Below are 18712 nucleotides of genomic sequence, written 5' to 3'. Positions count from 1 at the left end.
ATGCAGTGTTCTTAAATATGGATGTCCTCACTTTTCTCAGGCCATTTGAAGACTTGACAAAGTGGTTATGTGTAAGTGTGTGAGTTGTCTACGTACTTTCATAACTTAGTCTTTATATTAACGCTATTATATTGTTAATTCAGACTGATTCGTGAACGCGGAACACGCATGAACACGAGAGGCGGGATTTATCGCATGGACCAATCACAGCTGATCGTAATCAGTTATATCTAATCATATCGCGATGAGACATTGCTCACGTGACTTTCCCCGTTCATTCTCAATTACCCCCCCAATAAACCTACCTCACATTTAGATGGTCTGTTTTTAATTAAAAATAGCATATGGTCAATTATTACTACAATGTATATTGTAGTTAACTAATTAAGCAAAATATGTATTTATTAGGGGTGTAACGATACATGTATTCGTACCGAACTGTCACGGTACGGGCATCTCGGTTCAAGTATATATTACTGCAGACCGGAGCTCTCCAAAATGGGACGGGAACTCCAAAAGTGGGCAGAACCTCCAAAATGGGGCGGGGTCTCGTCGCGCAAAGACTTTTCCCATTGGCTCTGGCTTCAGCCTATTGTTATTGACTTTTCAAAACTAAACTTTATAAAATAAACAGTTTGTAGTTGTTCTCAAATAAAATAAACTATGCTATATAAATAAATATGCTCAGTGAGAGTGGAATCCCAAAGCTCGTGGCCAGTGGTTAATGATATAAACGGGAATCACCCAGGAGCTCTCTCGCGAGCCGTCCCAGTGAAGCGCAGGGGAAAGGTTTTACTCTATCGCTTTGTTTTAAGCAACGGGGGCGTCCCGGTTCTTGAAATTCACAGGGTAGGAGGGGGTAGTATTGCTGAATGTAACTAAAAAAGTCAAATTTTCCAGTGAGGTCTGGTTGGGGAGTTACAAAACGGCCCGACGATCTCATATCGCATAATCTTATTAACTGTTTATCTGCCACGCTATTTAGCGCCAATCCCGCCGTGCAGTCAATTTCACTGGTTAAGGTTAGGGTAAGGTGTGGGGTAGGTTTAGGGATTGGCATTTGTGTAGCATAGTGTAGGTAATCAACACTGCGATTGACACAACCAATAAAATCTTTAGAATTAGCTGTGGGGCGGAGTTTGCGCTGAAGTGGATTGGGGGGAAAATTGCGCATGCGTGTTGTGTGCCTGTCTGTCAAACGGAGGAAGCCACGCCCTATTTTGGAGTGCCCACCCTGTTTTGGAGTTCCCGCCCCAATTTGGAGATCTCCAAGCTGCAGTTATGTACCCCTCTCTCGGTTCGGTGCATGAGGCCTTACAGCGAATACAGGCAATTCAACCTCAATCCAGAAGGGGCGCCCTAAGTAATGAAACACTGTTTGATAACCACCAGCAGAAGAACAGCGAATGCCGGGAGTTGCGCACTTGAAAACAGTGCCCACTATATCATGTGCTGATTTTAAACGTGTCTCTCACTGACAATGGAGTACTAACTGTGCTTTCAAGTCAGCAATGCTGGAACTGATATGTTTCGTGTGTGCGTGCGCCGGCGCAATTAACTGTTTCCTTATGCCAGCAAAATCAATTGAAAACACTGTCATTTACTGTCTTGTTTATAATGCATCACTGTAAAAGGTCTTTTGTAAAATAAAGAAAACAAATAGGAATGGATTTTTTCTCCTATTTGAGTTTCCTTGCTGGAAACATTGTAATTTGATATAATATTTGGTATTTTCACTAGGTGGAAAAATTGTAATTTATACGACTGTCTGTTCGAAATAAATGAAAAGAAACCTAGCATAGTAGATTTGTTGGGTTTTTTTTCTGTTGTACCGAAATTGTATTGAACCGTGATCCCCGAACTGAGGTACGTACCGAACCGTGACATCTGTGTACTGTTACACCCCTAATATTTACAATAAATTAAAAATAATGCCATTCACTCCAAATACTAAAATTTAACTACTATTTAAAAGTATTTTTATTGTTTTTTTTTTTTTTTTTTTTGTTTTGTTTTTTAAATAAGTTGCAGGCCTGCATTTTTTGATCCAAAATTTAGCATTTCAATAATATTGTGAAATATTTGTACTATTTAAAATAACTGCTTTCTATTTGAATATTTTGAAATGTACTTTATTCTATTTATCAACGCTTTCAGCATCATCACTCCAGTCTTCAGTGTCACATGATCCTTCAGAAATCATTCTAATATGCTGATTTGCTGTTTAAGAAACATTTTTATTATTATTATTATTATTATTATCAATATTTAAAACAGTTGAATACATTTTTTTTCAGGATACTTTTTTTCAGGATGAATAGAAAGATCCCAAGTTCATCATTTATCTTAAATAGGTTTTGTAACATTATACACTATACCATTCAAAAGTTTGGAGTCAGTATTGAAAATTGTATTTTACAGAAATGAATCAATTTCTTATTTAAATTAGAAATTAATTAATTTCTTATAAAAATTAATACTTTTATTTAGCAAGGATGCTTTAAGTTGATCAAAAGTGATGATAGACATTTATAATATTACAAAATATTTCAATTTCAGATGAATGTTGTTCTTCTGAACTTTCTATTCATCAAAGATACCTGAAAAAAATCTACTCTGCTGTTTTCAACAACAATAATAATAATATAAATCATGTGACTGGAGTAATGATGCTAAAAATTCAGCAAATAAAAATTCAGGAATAAATTACAATTTAAATATATATTTAAATAGAAAACAGCTTTTTTTAAATAGTAAAAATAATTGTACTGCTTTTGCTGTCAATCAAATAATCAAAGAATCAAATAAATGCAGGCTTGGTGAGCAGAAGAGACTTCTTTAAAAAACATTTATACAACTTCTTTAAACATTTAAAAAACTTACTGTTCAAAAACTTTTGACTGGTAGTGTAGGTTTTTCATTTTCCACCATACTTTACAGTAAGAGAAAGGACTGTTTAAATAAATTTAATTATTAGTAAGTTTAAAGTTATGGCAGTTTTTTTCGGTACAATTTTTGAAGAATGTACACTACCATTCAAAAATTTGGGGTTGTTTTTTTTTTAAAAAGAAGTCTCTAATGCTCCCAAGGCTGTATTTACTGTATTTAATCAAAAATAGAGCAAAAGCAGTACACTTTCTATTTTAAAAATATTTTAAAATGTAGTTTATCCCTGTAATGTAACGCTGAAATTTCAGCATCATTACTCCAGTCGTCAGTACCACATGATCCTTCAGAAATCATCCTAATATGCTGATATAATCTTAAAATAAATGCTGAAATCTAAACGTCAGCATTTTTGACTTTGTACAGAAATTGCCAGGCAGGGACCAAAGCATGAAAAGAATCTACTACTATGGTGATCATGGCGAGGTCATTGAAGAGGGCAGTGACTACACTGGACGGATCAAAGTCACACACTCTCATGAACCACAGAACAGACGTGGAACTGTTATTCTGATCATCGACAGCATACAATTGAGTGACCAGAGGGAGTTCATCTGCATCGTGCATAATACGTCGTCAGACAGTGGTGAAGGACACACTCGTCTCCAAATATTCAGTAAGACACAACAGACTTGTCCCACCTTTTTTTTTTTTGACGTACAGTATTATGTGCTTCATCCTAACGCCAAACCTCTCTGTCCTTTAGACTCACCATCTCTACCTGTGATTGAAGAAACACACACAGGGATTTCTGTTAATGCAGGGGAGCCATCAAAGGTAGCTCAAAAACACAAACAAACATCCATTATGAACATTTTATGAACTATTATGCATATAATAGTGGTGTTTTTACAGGTTGCACACTGTACAGTGAATGATGGATATCCTAGACCCAACATCACATGGTACAAGGACACATTCCCTCTCCAGCCATCAGATGGTGGTAAATGCAGGACCATTAACATTTTCCAAAGAACAACTTAATTTTATTTGACAATGGAAAACAACCCATCTGCATCCTCTTTAGATATAAAGATCATAGAGTCAGTGACAACCAATTCCAACGGCCTGTACACAGTCGAGAGTGAACTGCTCATTAAGGTTGAAAGGACAGATGAAGACGCTCATTTCTACTGTGAGGTCAAGTATTTTGTCCCTGGTGGAGTAAGAATGACAGAATCCAGGAAAATCAACATCACAGTTCACTGTAAGTCAACGTCCTTTGAGCCTACGTTTACTTTTAAGACATAATTCACCCCCCAAAAAAAGAAAATAGTCACCATTCTTGTGGCGTTCAAACTTGTATGACTGACTTGTGTGGACTGATTGATTTTTGAGTATATAATGCTCTGTGCTGCCATCTGTTGGATCCTCAAATCTTACAATTTCGTCTTTCAGACCCTACGACAGAAGTAACACTGTACAGAAATCCACCTGATAGGCTTATAAAAGAAGGCGACACTGTGGAGATCCGATGTGAGGGAAACGGAAACCCTCAGCCTCTTTTTACTTTCACACATAATGAAAAGGCAAGCTGAAATCACTGCCTAACATCTTCATTATGCCTGCTTAACTAAATACATGTTTAATAACAATGAAAGTAATATTATCTTATATCTGCATGTTATTAGCCATATGTACATTACTTTGATACACTCATTACTGACTTATAACGGGATACTTACTGATTGTAAAATGTACTGTAAAAAGCGCTATGCAAATTAACCAGCTGGTATGAAATCTCTGAACCATGTGAAAAATATGTATTGTCTCGTCTGCAGTTCTAATTATTCGCATTTTCTTTCCAGGGGGATTTGAAGTCAGAACATGAAATGCTGCTTTTGGAAAATGTCACACGGTCACACAGTGGGACGTATATGTGCCAGTCATATGACCCTGAATCAGACTCTGACGCTGAGGGCTCCATCAGTATTACAGTGCACTGTAAGAGCACGTTCCTCTGCAGTTCCTATGCCGTGGCAGATGTTGGTGAGATGATGTTAGCTTTTATCTTTATCGTGACTAACCCCTCTTTTCCTTCCTTCTTAGTTCTTGATCGTATTGTGGTGACACCAGAGGATACGGTTCTGGACCAGGGGAAAGATCTCACCCTAACCTGCAATGCTTTGTCTTCTTTACCCACAAAGACTGTATGGTATAAGGTACAACAATAAGATGTCAAAACTGATGACACACCACACTGACCTGTAATAAAAATAAATAAATTAGTAAATAAATGAAAAAAAAAAAAAAAAAGTTTAAATATACAAAGAAAAGGTGAACAGTTGTTTTGCTAAATATAAAATATATATATCTATGTAAATATATTTTCTTCCGGTATATTATTTGGAAATTTTCATAGTTATATACAAACTATATAAATACATTTTAAATATATATATATATATATATATATATATATATATATTTTTTAGAATATATTTTGTCCTCCATATATTTCATTCCAATAAAATACATTCACATATGTCAAATTTGAAGAAAATTATTTGTTATCTATAACCCCTCTGAAAATTTTACACTTTACAATGTTACAATAAATAAATAAATATATAAATAACTAATCAGTAATCAGTATTATTAATAAATCATTATAAATCTAGTTTTGATCTCTAGCAGGCTGTTCCATCTACATTTTCTTTCATTTTCTTGTATATTAAAATAATATATAAAGGTATATTTTGGTGTATGAATGTGGAAATTACATATTTAAATTATAAACAGATATTTCATATTAGACTGCATTTTCTGTTTACAACATCTATTTAACATATATTAAAACACACACGGTATGCGATATGGGATAGTATGCTCGGTTATGTCTCTTATGCTCATCCAGCATTATTTGATCAAAAATGCAGTAAAAACAGTAATATTGTGAAATATTTTCATAAGCATGAGTTTTCAGAAGAAATTACTTTGGTCTTTAGTCACGTGATTCAGAAACCATTTGAATATGCTTATTTGCAGCTCAAAGAACATCCCTTAGTATTATCAGTGTTGAAAACAATTGTGATGCTTAATATTTTTGTGGAAACTGCTTTTCTTCAGGATTTTCTGATAATTAGGAAGCTCAGAAGAACAGCGTTTATTTGTAACAGAAATCTTTCATAACGTTATTTTGAATACGTTTATGTGTCTTTGCTGAATCAAAGTATTGATTTCTTAAAGGGGTCATCGGATGCCCATTTTCCACAAGTTGATATGATTCTTTAGGGTCCTAATGAAAAGTTTCTAATATACTTTGATTAAAAATTCTCAATGGCTTTGTAAAACAACACCCTTTTTACCTTGCCAAAATCAGCTCTGCAAAAATCATCTCATTCTAAGGGGTTGTTCCTTTAAATGCAAATGAGCTCTGCTCGCCCCGCCCCTCTCTTCTCTCTGTGGAATGACGATCTCGTTTACTTTAGCCGCATTTAGCCGCTAAACTTCCTAACTACCACGTTATAAGGAAAGGCGATTGCAAAGATTCATAAAATGCACTTATACTCACTTCTGCTGTAAGTGAAGCTGGATCATGAATGATTCGCGTGAACATAGACGGATATATGTAGATCGGGAGGCGCATTCCCTTCACAAACAAATGTAATCCACTGCATCTTCAGTGGCTCAGATGTCGGGAGTAAATGACGACCACTATGTTCATTATTACATCCAGCATGTCAATCAACTCTCGTAGCAGCAGCCTCTGTGACGGCACAGCAACAGGCATCTGAGAACAGCTCGATTTGAATAAGGGGATATTATTTTTACAGATTAATTAAAAACCACTGCATGGATTTTTATCATTATAGGGTAGATTTGTACATACACTGCCAACACACATTTATGTTCAAACAACATGAAAAAGTGAAGTTTGCATCCGATGACCCCTTTAAAAAAAAGTTTACTGGACCTAAACTTTTAAAAGTAAACTGGGACCCAGAGACCCCAGATTTTAAGTAATAAGACCCAAATATAGACCAATACCACGTTTATGTGGTCTCAAAAGACCCAATATCAAAACTACAACATATAAATATTATCCAGCATGAATAGAATGAAATCTGCTTGATAAACAGTGCTCTTGAAATGCTAAAGAATGTAAATAGACCTATTTGTCTGTGTGTTTCACTGCAGGGTGACATGCGGCTGTTGGAGGGGCATGTTTTGGAGTTACAAAATGCCTCCTATGACACTGCTGGCATGTATATCTGTAAAGTGACGGTCCCTTCATTGCCTGAGCTACGAGAAGAAAAGTCAGTGCAAATCAGTGTGCGCGGTGAGTCTTTGCCTACATTGTGAGGACCGAAGGTCCATACAGGAACAGTAAAACCTGCTTTAGATTAATAAACAAAATAAATAATGTCGTAAATAAAGTCTAAAATATTAGCCCAATATAAAACAAAAAAGTTTGCATTCATGACTAAACATCTAAACCTGCTTTAGGGAAGCCGAAGATCACAGAGAAGATGAGTCCGATTAATAAGGCTGACCGCTCTGTTAACCTGACCTGCTACGCACAAGGCTACCCGTTTCCCACCATCACCTGGACCCTTGCTGACGGACAGGTATTTTTACTCTGATTCTGACCAATCAGAAACCATCACACAGTCATATAGCTTATGGTTGTTTAAGGGTCAGGCCTGTTGTTTGATAAGAAGAGGTGATTCAAGAAACCATGATGTGCAGTTGTAAGTTACATTATTCCAGATTAATGGAATCCTGTCAGTCTGATAAGACTTTTGAAAACTGATATTACTGTGTATATGTATAGACTGGGCAGCCTGTCCCTGTGCCGAAGGCAGAGACTCAGAAGAATGACACTGGTGTTCTCAGCATGATCTCTGTGAGGGCCACGTCTCAACTAATAGCCAATTGCAGCGCCACCAACGAGTTGGGGACAGTATACGTTTCTCGCAAGATTGAAGCATGTGAGTTTTATTTTCATATTGTAAGATTTCCCCTACGCAAACATATACATTTGGATATTCACAATTCTCTAATGTCGGTTAATGGTCATTAGGGTTGGGTATCGAGAACCAGATCCAAATTTCCAAGATAAGGGTATTTGATAAGACACGCGGATTTCAGTTCCCGACCTGTGTCCGTTCTTGAACCGTTTCGTGCATTTCCACAGCAAAAAAAAAAAGGGTCATTCTGGGCCGGATCTGATTTTTCTTTCACATTTACTGCCCAGTATGCACAAAAATATGTCAGTGTATCACCAGAAAAACAGCCATTTTTATCAAAAGTTAAAGTAAACAGATGAGAAAGAAAAGGTACGCGTAACAGTATTTTTACATTCGAGTGCGTTCAGTGTTAAAGAGACAGCAGCCAAATAAACATGCTGCCTGTCATTAATGTTAATCCAACAACAAAAAATCATTCACGGATCTTGACTGAATATCTTTAGTGACTTTAATGATGATTAATCTATATTTTATTAATGAAAAGAAAACTATGCAGTGTTTTTTAACTTTTAATTACATGTCTGTATCTGCAATTTGTTCAGTTGTATTTATTTATGCCATTGGTAATATATTTGCTTGTTCCTGTTCCTATTTTATTACTGACTGTTTATTTGTCTTTAACAATTTAATGTTTGAAATTTATGTTAGTCTAGTTATTTTTGCTGTGGTATTTTTTTGTTAAAATCATAAGCAGTAGTTCCGGAAGCAATAGTACAGAAAGCTTTGTAAAAATACAGAATAAAAATGTTTATTATCGACTTTTTTATGTTATTGGAATTGAAACTAGGAATCGTTAAGAATCGGATTTGATAAGCAGAATTGGAATCGGAATCGGAATCAATAAAATTCAAACGATACCTAACCCTAATGGTCATAGTTAAACAATTAAATATGTCTGTTTTTTCTATATATTCATTTATACATTTTTAGGATTTAACTAATTATCAGTGTTTTATCAACAAGCCCACTGCAGTTTGCAGTTAACCATAATGTTTAATGCACTTCTGATATTTATATGAAATAATGTAATATATTTTCTTTCTCTTTGCTTTTTTATACCAATATGGTACATTTAATGGTAAGTTTAAAACAACTTGGGTAAAAAAGTAATCTAAAAGTAATCTAAAAAGTACTCAGAATATGTTACCTAAAATTAGTAACCCGGATTATGTATATATATAATGAGTTGAAAAGAGTTGTGTTGCGTAAGATTTTTGTGAAAACTCAGGATATTTTTTCATGATTCTTCGATGAATAGAAAGTTCAAAAGAGCAGCATTTATTTTAAATAGAAATATTTTAAATATATATTTATATATTAAATATTTTAAAATATATATTTTTTTGACTTTTGCAAAAATGTCATCCTTTAAGTTTTAATTTCTTTCAAAAATAAATAAATGCTTGGAAATAATTATCATTGATCATTGTTAATTCATGTTAATTATTGTATTAATTACTAAATTCCGAGGTGTACTAAATTATGAGGTGTTACCAGTTTTCACAGCATAAGTCTTCTTGGTTGATTATATTATTTAATATTTTAATTCATATGTCATTTTAATTTTAATATGAAATTAAACTGGTTAGTTTTTTAATGTTAAGAATGTATTAGTAGTATTTAATCTATATAATGAACATTAACCACGCCTAATACATTCTGTATAATTGTTGTTCATTGTCAGTTCATGTTAACTAACACAGTTAAATTCTGCAAACAAACACAACCTTATTCTTTACCAATTTTTCATGTGTAGTTCCACGTGTGACGACAACTACAACCCAAGCCACCAGCACTAAAGGTGCGTTTCTGAATCTTCCATTAAAAAATACTTTGAGATACTTGTATATTTTTACTTCCATCAATGCAGCGAGTGACTGTTTTTCCAGCAAATCACTCTATTTAGATTGTAACAGAGCACACTCTTGAGATTTAATGACAGAAAACAGTTTCTGTGCCATAGAAACACAGACATCTAAGAGGGCTGACGCGGTGTTGTATATTTATTTCGGAGCTGCAGTCAAAAGCAGTGTGTGTGCTCTCATGTGGCCTATGGACTCTCATTTGGACAAAGGCAGGCTTCATATCAGGCCTGGCTGGCTGCCTGTGACCTCATGGGACCACGGAGCCCTTGGCATCAGGGCAAATGAGGCGAATAGGCCCTTTAACTTTGGGATATCAGCTGACCTTTCCGTTCCTTATTACGGCGGTCCTCAGAGCCCTTATGTAGTCAGGAAAATACAGAGTTCTAAGAGCAAAATTAGCTTGTCACAGTGTCAGCGGTTGCTAACAGCGTCAGGTTCTAACCAGACACACTGCAACAAGTTAACGTGTTTGTCAAAATATAGTAGCAGTATATTTTCATTTTAATTCAATAATTGACTTGATACATACATTAACCATTTAAAAATGTTATTAATATATTTATTTACAATATATTGTTTAATATTTTAATGATATAGCATTTATATTATTAATATACATTAATTTTTGTTAGTAAATTACTTCTTTCCTATATTAATATATAGGAAATATTAGAAAAAGCAATGTATACAAATATTTGCAATTACAATTTATAAGAAATATGCAATTTCTAGGTTTGTTTGGTGCTATAAAATTTACACACTGTACCTTGAAATCAGTAAAAGTATTCAATAATTAAATAATAATTATTTTTTTAAGCTGAAATAAAATTTTAATATTAGATGAAAAAATTAAAAAGGCAAAGTTTTCAGATTTCTAATTTTTAAGATGTTTTAAAATTACTAAAATAAAATAAAAATAAATTAGAAATATATTTGTCATTTTTTAAAAAAAGTTAAGAAGTTAAAATGACTTGAATTACAATTAAAGCTAAATACTTTAAAGCTAAATATCTAAATATACATGTTTTTGTCAATTTTAATAATAAATAAAATAAAATAAAAAAATAAAAAACAGAAATTTAATTAAAACAAACTAAAATTACTTACAAACTAAAATACATTAAAGCTAAACAGAAATGTTTTTGTCAATTTTATCAGTCTTTAAAGACAACAAAATAGCTAAAATTTTAAACAAAATTAAAAGCAAATTCAAAATGTTAATAAACTATACACTAAAACTACTAAAACTAAAAATGCATTAAAGCGTTTTTTGTCAACTTTATTAGTTTTTAACTTAAACTAACTAGTTTCAACAAACTAAATTAAAATCGGAACATTTATGATCTAATTTATTTTTATTTAAAAATGAAATAAACTTGAATTAGAAATATGTTTGTAATTTTTATTAGTCTTTTTTTAAATAAGTTAAAATTACTGGACCTAAAATTAAAATAAATTAAAGCTAAATAGCTAAATAGACATTGTTTTTGTCAGTGTTGTTAGTTTTTTGTGCTTTGACAAAAAAAAAAAAAAAAAAAAAAAAAAAAAGTAACTAAAATTACTAAAACTAAAATATGTTACAAAATAATATAATGTTAATATTTAAAAATATTTTATATAATTATTATATAAAAAATTAACAAAACTGTATCCAGATGTTATTAATATATGTAATTACACAATTATATTATTTAACATTATAATTACATAAAATCTATATTATTATTTTTATTACAATTATTTTTAAATTAATAATATAAATATTATTTTTCTACCCTAAATTATAAAATAATTGACTTAGAGTGTATTGTGTACTAAGGCCTCAAGAAATTAAAGTAACTTATTTGGAAAATGATATAATTTTTATTTATATTTTAGTATATATACAAGTAATAAAAAATGAAATAATATTACATATGAAATTAATAATAATTATATGAACATATTATATATTTTTTTTAATTCTTTTTTTTTTTTTTTCAAATAAAACAGTGTCCTACAATTAGCTACACAAGCTAAGGGCATTAACAATGAAAACATACACCCCTATCACAAAACTATATTCAGATTTGATTTCCATGTTATTAATATATTTAATTGCAATATTATATCATTTAATATTATAATTATATACAATTTATATTATTTTTAATAAATTGCACATTATAGAATACCCCACATTATAGAATAATTGACTTGTATTAATAAAAAATGAAATTGAGATGAATGATGTTACATTTGAAACAATGATAATATTAGAAATATTTCATATATTCCATTCATTATTTTAAATGAAAACCGTATTCTACAATTAGTGAACAAACTATGGGCAATAACAATGAAAACATACTTTTCCCCCCACATTTAGACCCTTGAGCACCCCCTTATGATCCCTACACCACAGTTTAAGCCCAAGAAGCAGAGACAAGACGCTAAAACGTCCAAGTTATACCAATAATTTCCTAATATGATCTGGGATCTAATTAAAGAAGTTAGAGGTAAAGTGATGTATTAATATAACTGCTGTGTGGTAACTCAAACCCTTGTCGTCACAGGAACAAGATTTACCGTTCCACCAAAACAACCACATACAGGTTTGTATTGTGAGTTTAAACAACAGCCATCACTGCCATCACTGCTATCACTGCCAGCCTTGATCACATGAGCACTCTTAAAGCACAGCTTGTGTAAAAACCATCACTTCTAATGCTAAACCTCACTTTACCAAACTGTCGCCGTCTTTCTGGAATGAATGACTCTGTTGCCCATACAACGAGTCACGCATCCTCACTGCTTTTCTTCGCTCAGCACTCTCAGGATGCACTTTACTGACCGCCCTGTCGGAAATGAAGTGTTACGGAAGGAAACATTCACCTGAAGTATTTCAGCTTTTCCTCTGTCAATGTACTCACTCAGCCTGCATTTCTCGTCTTACCGCAGGAGGTGGCAGTGGAGTCGTCATAGCGGTCATCATCATCTGTCTCCTCCTCTTAGCCATACTGGGCAGTGTGCTCTACTTCCTCTACAAGAAAGGAAAGCTGCCCTGTGGACAGTCGAGAAAGCAGGATTTGTATGTGTTTTTATGAAAAAAAGACATTATTTGAATATAATTAAATAAGTATAATTAACTTAAGCTTAATTAGCTTAAAGCTGCTGTATTTGTTGATAGTAAATTATTTCGGTCCCATGTTAGTACATAGGAAATATTACAAAAACAATGTATACGAATATTTGTAATGGCAGTTTATAAAAAATGTGCGATTTCTAGGTTCAGCTGATGGTTTGGTGCTATAAATCAGTGTTATTACTAGTAAAACTATTAAACTATTAAAAAAAATTAAGCTGAAATAAATTATAAATATTAGATTAAAAACATAAAAAAGCTAACTTATCACATTTCTTATTTTAAGTTGTTCAAAAATGACAAAAAAATGTATATATATTTTTTGGTAAAGGTAAATAACTGGAGCTACAGTTAAAGTACATTAAAGCTAAATAGCTAAATATCTAATACACATGTTATTAGTTTTTGTTCAAACTAAAACACATTAAAGATAACTGAATGTTTTTGTCAACGTTATTCATTTTTTAATGACAGCATTACTAAAACTTAAACTAAAATAAAACCTGAAGATTTAAAAAATGAAAGCAAATTCTAAATTTTAATACATTTTTTTAATAAAATTGCTAAAACTAAAATAATTAGTCTTTTTAATCAGTAAAGTTAAAATTACTGGAACTAAAATGAAAATACTTTACAGCTAAATAGCTAAATACACATGTTTTGGTCAATGTTATTAGTTTTTGTGCTTTTTTTAAACAACAACAACAACAACAACAACAACAACAACAACAACAACAAAAAAAAATAAAGCAAACTAAAATTACTAAAACTAAAATGCATTAAAGCTAAATTGAAATATTTTGTCAAATGTATTAGTTTTTTAAAGACAACATTACTAAATAAAACCTGATCATTTAAAAATGAAAACAAATTCAAAATATTATTTTTTAAAATACAATTGCTAAAACTAAAATAAAAACAAATCAGAAATATGTTTATTTTCATTAATCTGTTTATTTAATGAGTAAAATTTAAAATGAGTTAAAATTACTGGAACTACAATTAAAATACATTAAAGCTAAATAGCTAAATAGCTAAATGTTTTTGTCAAAGTTATTAGTTTTTGTGTATTTTTTAAAAACATAATTAAAACAAACTAAAATACATTGAAGCTAAATAGAAATGTTTTTGTCAACTTTATTAGACAAAATTACTTAAACTAAAATAAAATCTTAATTAATCTTAATTTAAAATATTACCAAAAAGTTGTTCTTAAATGACTAAAACTAGAACAAAAATGTTTGTCATTTTTTGTTTTTTTTTAAGAGTGAAGTTATTTACTAAAATAAAATTAAAATTAAATGTTTTTGTAGAGTTTATTTTAAAAAAAAAAAAAATTTAAAAAATTAAAACAAACTAAAATAACTAAAACTAAAACACATTAAAGCTAAATAGAAATGTTTTTGTTAATTTTATATATTTTTTTTTTTTTTAAAGACAACAAAATTACTAAAATGTAATCTAAAATAAAACCTGAACATTAAAAATAAAAGCAATTTTAAAATCTTAGTAAATACTGTAATATTATATAAATAATACTAAAATAACACTACCTTAATGCCCTAGTATCCACACTAAATGTATGTCTGGATAAATGTACATGAATAAAAATTTTTCAATACACCATCATGACGCAAAGCATTAATATCATCTGTTGTTTTCATTCTCCAGCACGAAGGAAAAGGCCAGTAAGGATGATATTGTGATGGAGATGAAAAGCGGTAAATCTGAAGAGGCTGTGCTTCTACAAGGAGTCAACGGAGACAAAAAGTCCCCCACTGAATAGGTCATTACCTCTGAACAAAGATTCACATAATTAGCTGTTTTACAGTCCACTGAACTCAGATCCAATCTTAAACAAGACCCGACCCTCACCGTGCCACGGAAAACATACTGATATTTTCTTTCAATTAGAGTCAAAGACTGAAAACTACATGCACGAGGAGAAACGCTAGCGGCCACACAGCACTCCGTCTCAGGGTGAATCCCAATCTGAGTGCTCAAAGACCTCACAACACGTCCACATGACTTCCCACTCATTTGTCTTCCTTTTCTGCCCCTTGTTTTATATTTGACCTACTATAATCTGATTCAGTATACAGTAAGATGATCCACCAAGTTCATTATGGACGACTCCGCTCCAGTATTTACAGATTGTATATAAATATGAAATACTGTATATATTTAGCTATTTAAAATGCCTGAGACATTTGAAAGGCTGTGCTTGAGTATCTTTTTGATAATGCAAGTCCCCCTAGTTTGAGTCCTTATTTGCTTTGTGTCTGATTCGAACCTGCTCTCACCTCTGCCGCACCATAGTCCATGCACTGAACCGTCTTTACCACTGTTAACATTCATCCGTCCTCTGGATCAGCACTGAAACTGCCCAGTGATAGAGCTTGAGGGCAATTTCTATACAAATAAATCGTCAGGAAACGTCTCTGACATGGCTGACCTTTTTTTCCAAGTATGTAAGCAAAAGTTCTTCTAAATGTTGGGTTCATGTCATGCCTCTGTATTTTTATTTTTATGTTTTTATTAGCGATATCAAATTAGGTTCATGTTCACCACAAGGGCTGAGTGAGTTAGTTCATGTCTAAAAATGTCCCTCTGGTCTGAGAGAAATGGAAGTGTCCTGTAAAGCTCAGCTGTGTTTTTATTTTTTAAATGCCGCTACCTGCTGTCCTCATCTTGCACTGAATGTAAATAATAAAGAAATACATGACCAACCCTCCCATTTTTAAATTTTAGAGAGAATATTAAAATGCATGTGGAAGTCTGCATTCATTTAACACATTGGAGGCACAGTAGAACAGGAAGAAATGCAGGTGTTATTTTTATACTTAGACTTACGGTATATTTTTATTAGATTTTTTTCAATCCATATTTTGATGGTTTATAAGTTGTATGTTAATCTGTGCAGTATGTACCCTGTACTGTAGGCAATGCAGACCCACAGACGGATACTAAAGTCCTTATTACACTGAAGTTCACACGTTTCATTTCCTCTGCTTTGTTACACTGTTTTTGTTTTGTGTCAGTGGTATTTCTGTTAATGCTTGTTTTTGAATTGTCCTGGTATTTCTATTAAAAAGGGCTGGTTTGCCTTAATTTTGTCTCTGTTTGGCCTATTTACTTATTTTCATCAGAAGAGGCTGTTCTACACAATAGTTTGAAATGTTGGTTTAAATTTAATCAGTATATTTGATGTGTTCTTATGTTCAGCTATTATTTTTAATTGTTAACTTCTAACTGTTTTTGAATTTTTATGGTCATCAGTCATCAAAGCTCGGTAAATACTGGTCACAGACACGGAGCTTTACTTTAATTTACTCACTAAAAACTCCCACAGATAATGTTTTTCATACCATTTTAGCTCTAATTCTGACGTAACAAAGTGGTTATATCTACTTATGAGTTGTTTACTTACGTTTGTCTTTGAGTCTTCCCGTTAATGTCGTTATATTGTTTTTTCAAACTGATTTGCGTAACGTTTGTCCTTGAACAAAAGTGGCGGGATTTATCGCATGAGCCAATCACAGCTGAACATAACCCGTCATAGCCAATCATATTCCATCCAACGCAACAGGCTCAGGGGAGACGAGAAAGACGCACTCCCGCTGTAACTTTACCTGCTGGCGTCACTATTGGACAATGTTTCTTTAGAAAATTTAGTGATTTAAACGTTTTAATTTTTTATTTTGTAATATTGGCGTTTTATTTTTGCACGAATTTACGTTTATTTTCCCGTCATCCAATATTTTGAGGAGGAAAATATTTGCCTTTTCTGAGGAAACGCCACTTAAGTGTGTCTACGACATACCAGGACATACCATACAAGGACATATTAGACTTTCAGAAGTATGATCTGGTCAAATTTGAGTCGTTGAACTTTCCATTCCATCCATTACTATTACTTGCTGATGTTTACGCAGTTGTTTTCCCACCAAAAATGAAGGGTGATGTCATTATTGAACAAGCTAGGTAAAATTGAGGACATATGGACAACCATAGCCATAACCTTTCTGGTTAAAGGAGGGAAAAAATTAAATTATATATCTATTATATTTCTGCTGTCCCACAACCAAAAAAAACAAAAAAACAAACATTTAAAACCCACAGTAATATTTAAAATAATAGTAAGCTTAATATATTTAAAATCATATTTTTTTTTGGTTCTTTCAGATGGGACATTGCTGTCCCAAACCCTAACCCCTAAATTTCAACTTATGAAAAAGATATTAAAATATTTTTTTGTATTTTTCCCCCATTGTCGTTTTTAAAAATCTTTTTGGTTCTTTAAAAAGTGGTTAAAAAAGTCTAAATAATAAAGTCTATGTATTAGTTCACTTATTGAGACAGATTTTAACTTGGGTGAAGTTTCGGTAGTGACATCTTTTTGTGTGTGTGTGTACTTGCTTTTGCTACATTGTCCAAATGTCCCCACGAGGATAGTAAAATCTGAAATTTTTGACATTGTTTTTTTTTTTTTAGTATCTGTAATGTGATGTGATCGCTACCAAAGCATTACTGTCACTACCGAAAATGTGTGGTCATTACCAAAACATGCGATGTTTTGTCAAAAATAAAGTATACTGAATTATCAGCTAAGATGTTATGATAGTGTGCCATGTATATTCAACCTAATGAATTAACTTTGTAAAAGGCAAAAAGTTGATCATACTGATTTCAAAGAACAACTGGTTTCAAAATACAACAAATCTCATAAATAATTGAAATATTGTTTAAAAATATAACTCTTATTGATTTACCTCTGAAAAAATGTTAATAAACCTATAATTGACCTATATTTAATCATGAATAATTTAACTAATTAAATTATTATTACCGCGTTTCGGTAGTGACAAATTTGGGGAGAGGACAAATATTCCAAAACTTTCTGAAAAAACAATGAGAATTAACCACCCAATTACTAGAAATGTGTACCTTGGATATTATACAATTTGCATACATACAAATTTTTGGAAATGTAAAAAAAAAAAAAAAAAACTCTGACTTTGGACCAATTCTGTAGAATGGCCTGTGTGTGTTTTTTATGATATGTTAATATTTTTAAGTTTAATAGCTATCTGGTCCAAAGTAAATTAAAAAAAAAAAAAAAAAAAAAAAAAAAAAAAAAAAAAGATACAGACATGAAAAATGTACACTGAGACCATGATGTTTGTTCTATTGTTTTAATTAACAGTATAGCGCTGTGCATACTTCCAAAGTGATATGAGAATTAGCACAAAAGAAAGAAACCCTGAAATACTCAGGCAAGTTATGGCAAAATGAGGAGCGAGCTCCCTCTTGTGGTCTGACTCGAGACATTCCAGTAAACAGACAGATATTCACTATGCTGTCACTGACCAAGCCAAAGAAGCGTTGAGCGACAAATGGAAATGTTTTCCAAAAAATTCATGAGGGATATCATTCACTCTTTACACTAAACAAGGCCTTTTTCCGGGTAGCAGAACAAAATTACGGACATATCTAAACATATGGCACTGCTCACAGTAATATTCACATCAGTAAACAAAAATAAAATTCTGACATGTACAGGAATGCAAAAATGAAATAAAACATTGCCATTTCCACGTATTCTATGTATAAGTAACTTTACACGCTTGATTTTAAAGTGACAGTATCATAGCACAAATTGGTACACTGTGCCAAATATTCTACACACAACCTCACACACATCCATCACACATCGTTATCAAGAAATAGTAGTACAGTAAAATGAAATGATTAAAAAAAAAAACGTATCACCTTCTCATCTAGACTTCATATGGTGCAGTAAA

The 18712-nt window shown here is 32.1% G+C and overlaps 1 protein-coding gene across 3 annotated transcripts in view; it reads left to right on the top strand.

Moving 5' to 3' along the window:
- Nucleotides 1–16019, top strand: part of mcamb (melanoma cell adhesion molecule b) — a 50084-nt gene extending 34065 nt beyond the window's left edge. Inside the window, exons 3-16 of one of the 3 annotated variants that reach the window (XM_051129587.1) lie at nucleotides 3313–3562; nucleotides 3653–3723; nucleotides 3802–3886; nucleotides 3974–4153; nucleotides 4345–4475; nucleotides 4755–4890; nucleotides 4996–5108; nucleotides 7087–7228; nucleotides 7396–7517; nucleotides 7724–7880; nucleotides 9676–9720; nucleotides 12340–12378; nucleotides 12725–12854; nucleotides 14580–16019. In XM_051129587.1, coding sequence (XP_050985544.1) covers nucleotides 3313–3562; nucleotides 3653–3723; nucleotides 3802–3886; nucleotides 3974–4153; nucleotides 4345–4475; nucleotides 4755–4890; nucleotides 4996–5108; nucleotides 7087–7228; nucleotides 7396–7517; nucleotides 7724–7880; nucleotides 9676–9720; nucleotides 12340–12378; nucleotides 12725–12854; nucleotides 14580–14694 — 1716 coding nt within the window. In that variant the 3' untranslated portion in view covers nucleotides 14695–16019. Of the gene's footprint in view, nucleotides 1–3312; nucleotides 3563–3652; nucleotides 3724–3801; nucleotides 3890–3973; nucleotides 4154–4344; nucleotides 4476–4754; nucleotides 4891–4995; nucleotides 5109–7086; nucleotides 7229–7395; nucleotides 7518–7723; nucleotides 7881–9675; nucleotides 9721–12339; nucleotides 12379–12724; nucleotides 12855–14579 lie in introns of all 3 variants that reach the window. The other 2 variants (XM_051129586.1, XM_051129588.1) reach the window with 2 other exon arrangements.
- The last annotated feature ends 2693 nt before the right edge of the window (nucleotides 16020–18712 follow it).

The sequence above is a fragment of the Labeo rohita genome, chromosome 15 (assembly GCF_022985175.1).
Source record: "Labeo rohita strain BAU-BD-2019 chromosome 15, IGBB_LRoh.1.0, whole genome shotgun sequence".
Classification (NCBI taxonomy): Eukaryota; Metazoa; Chordata; class Actinopteri; order Cypriniformes; family Cyprinidae; genus Labeo; species Labeo rohita.
This window is presented reverse-complemented; position numbering and strand designations above follow the sequence as displayed.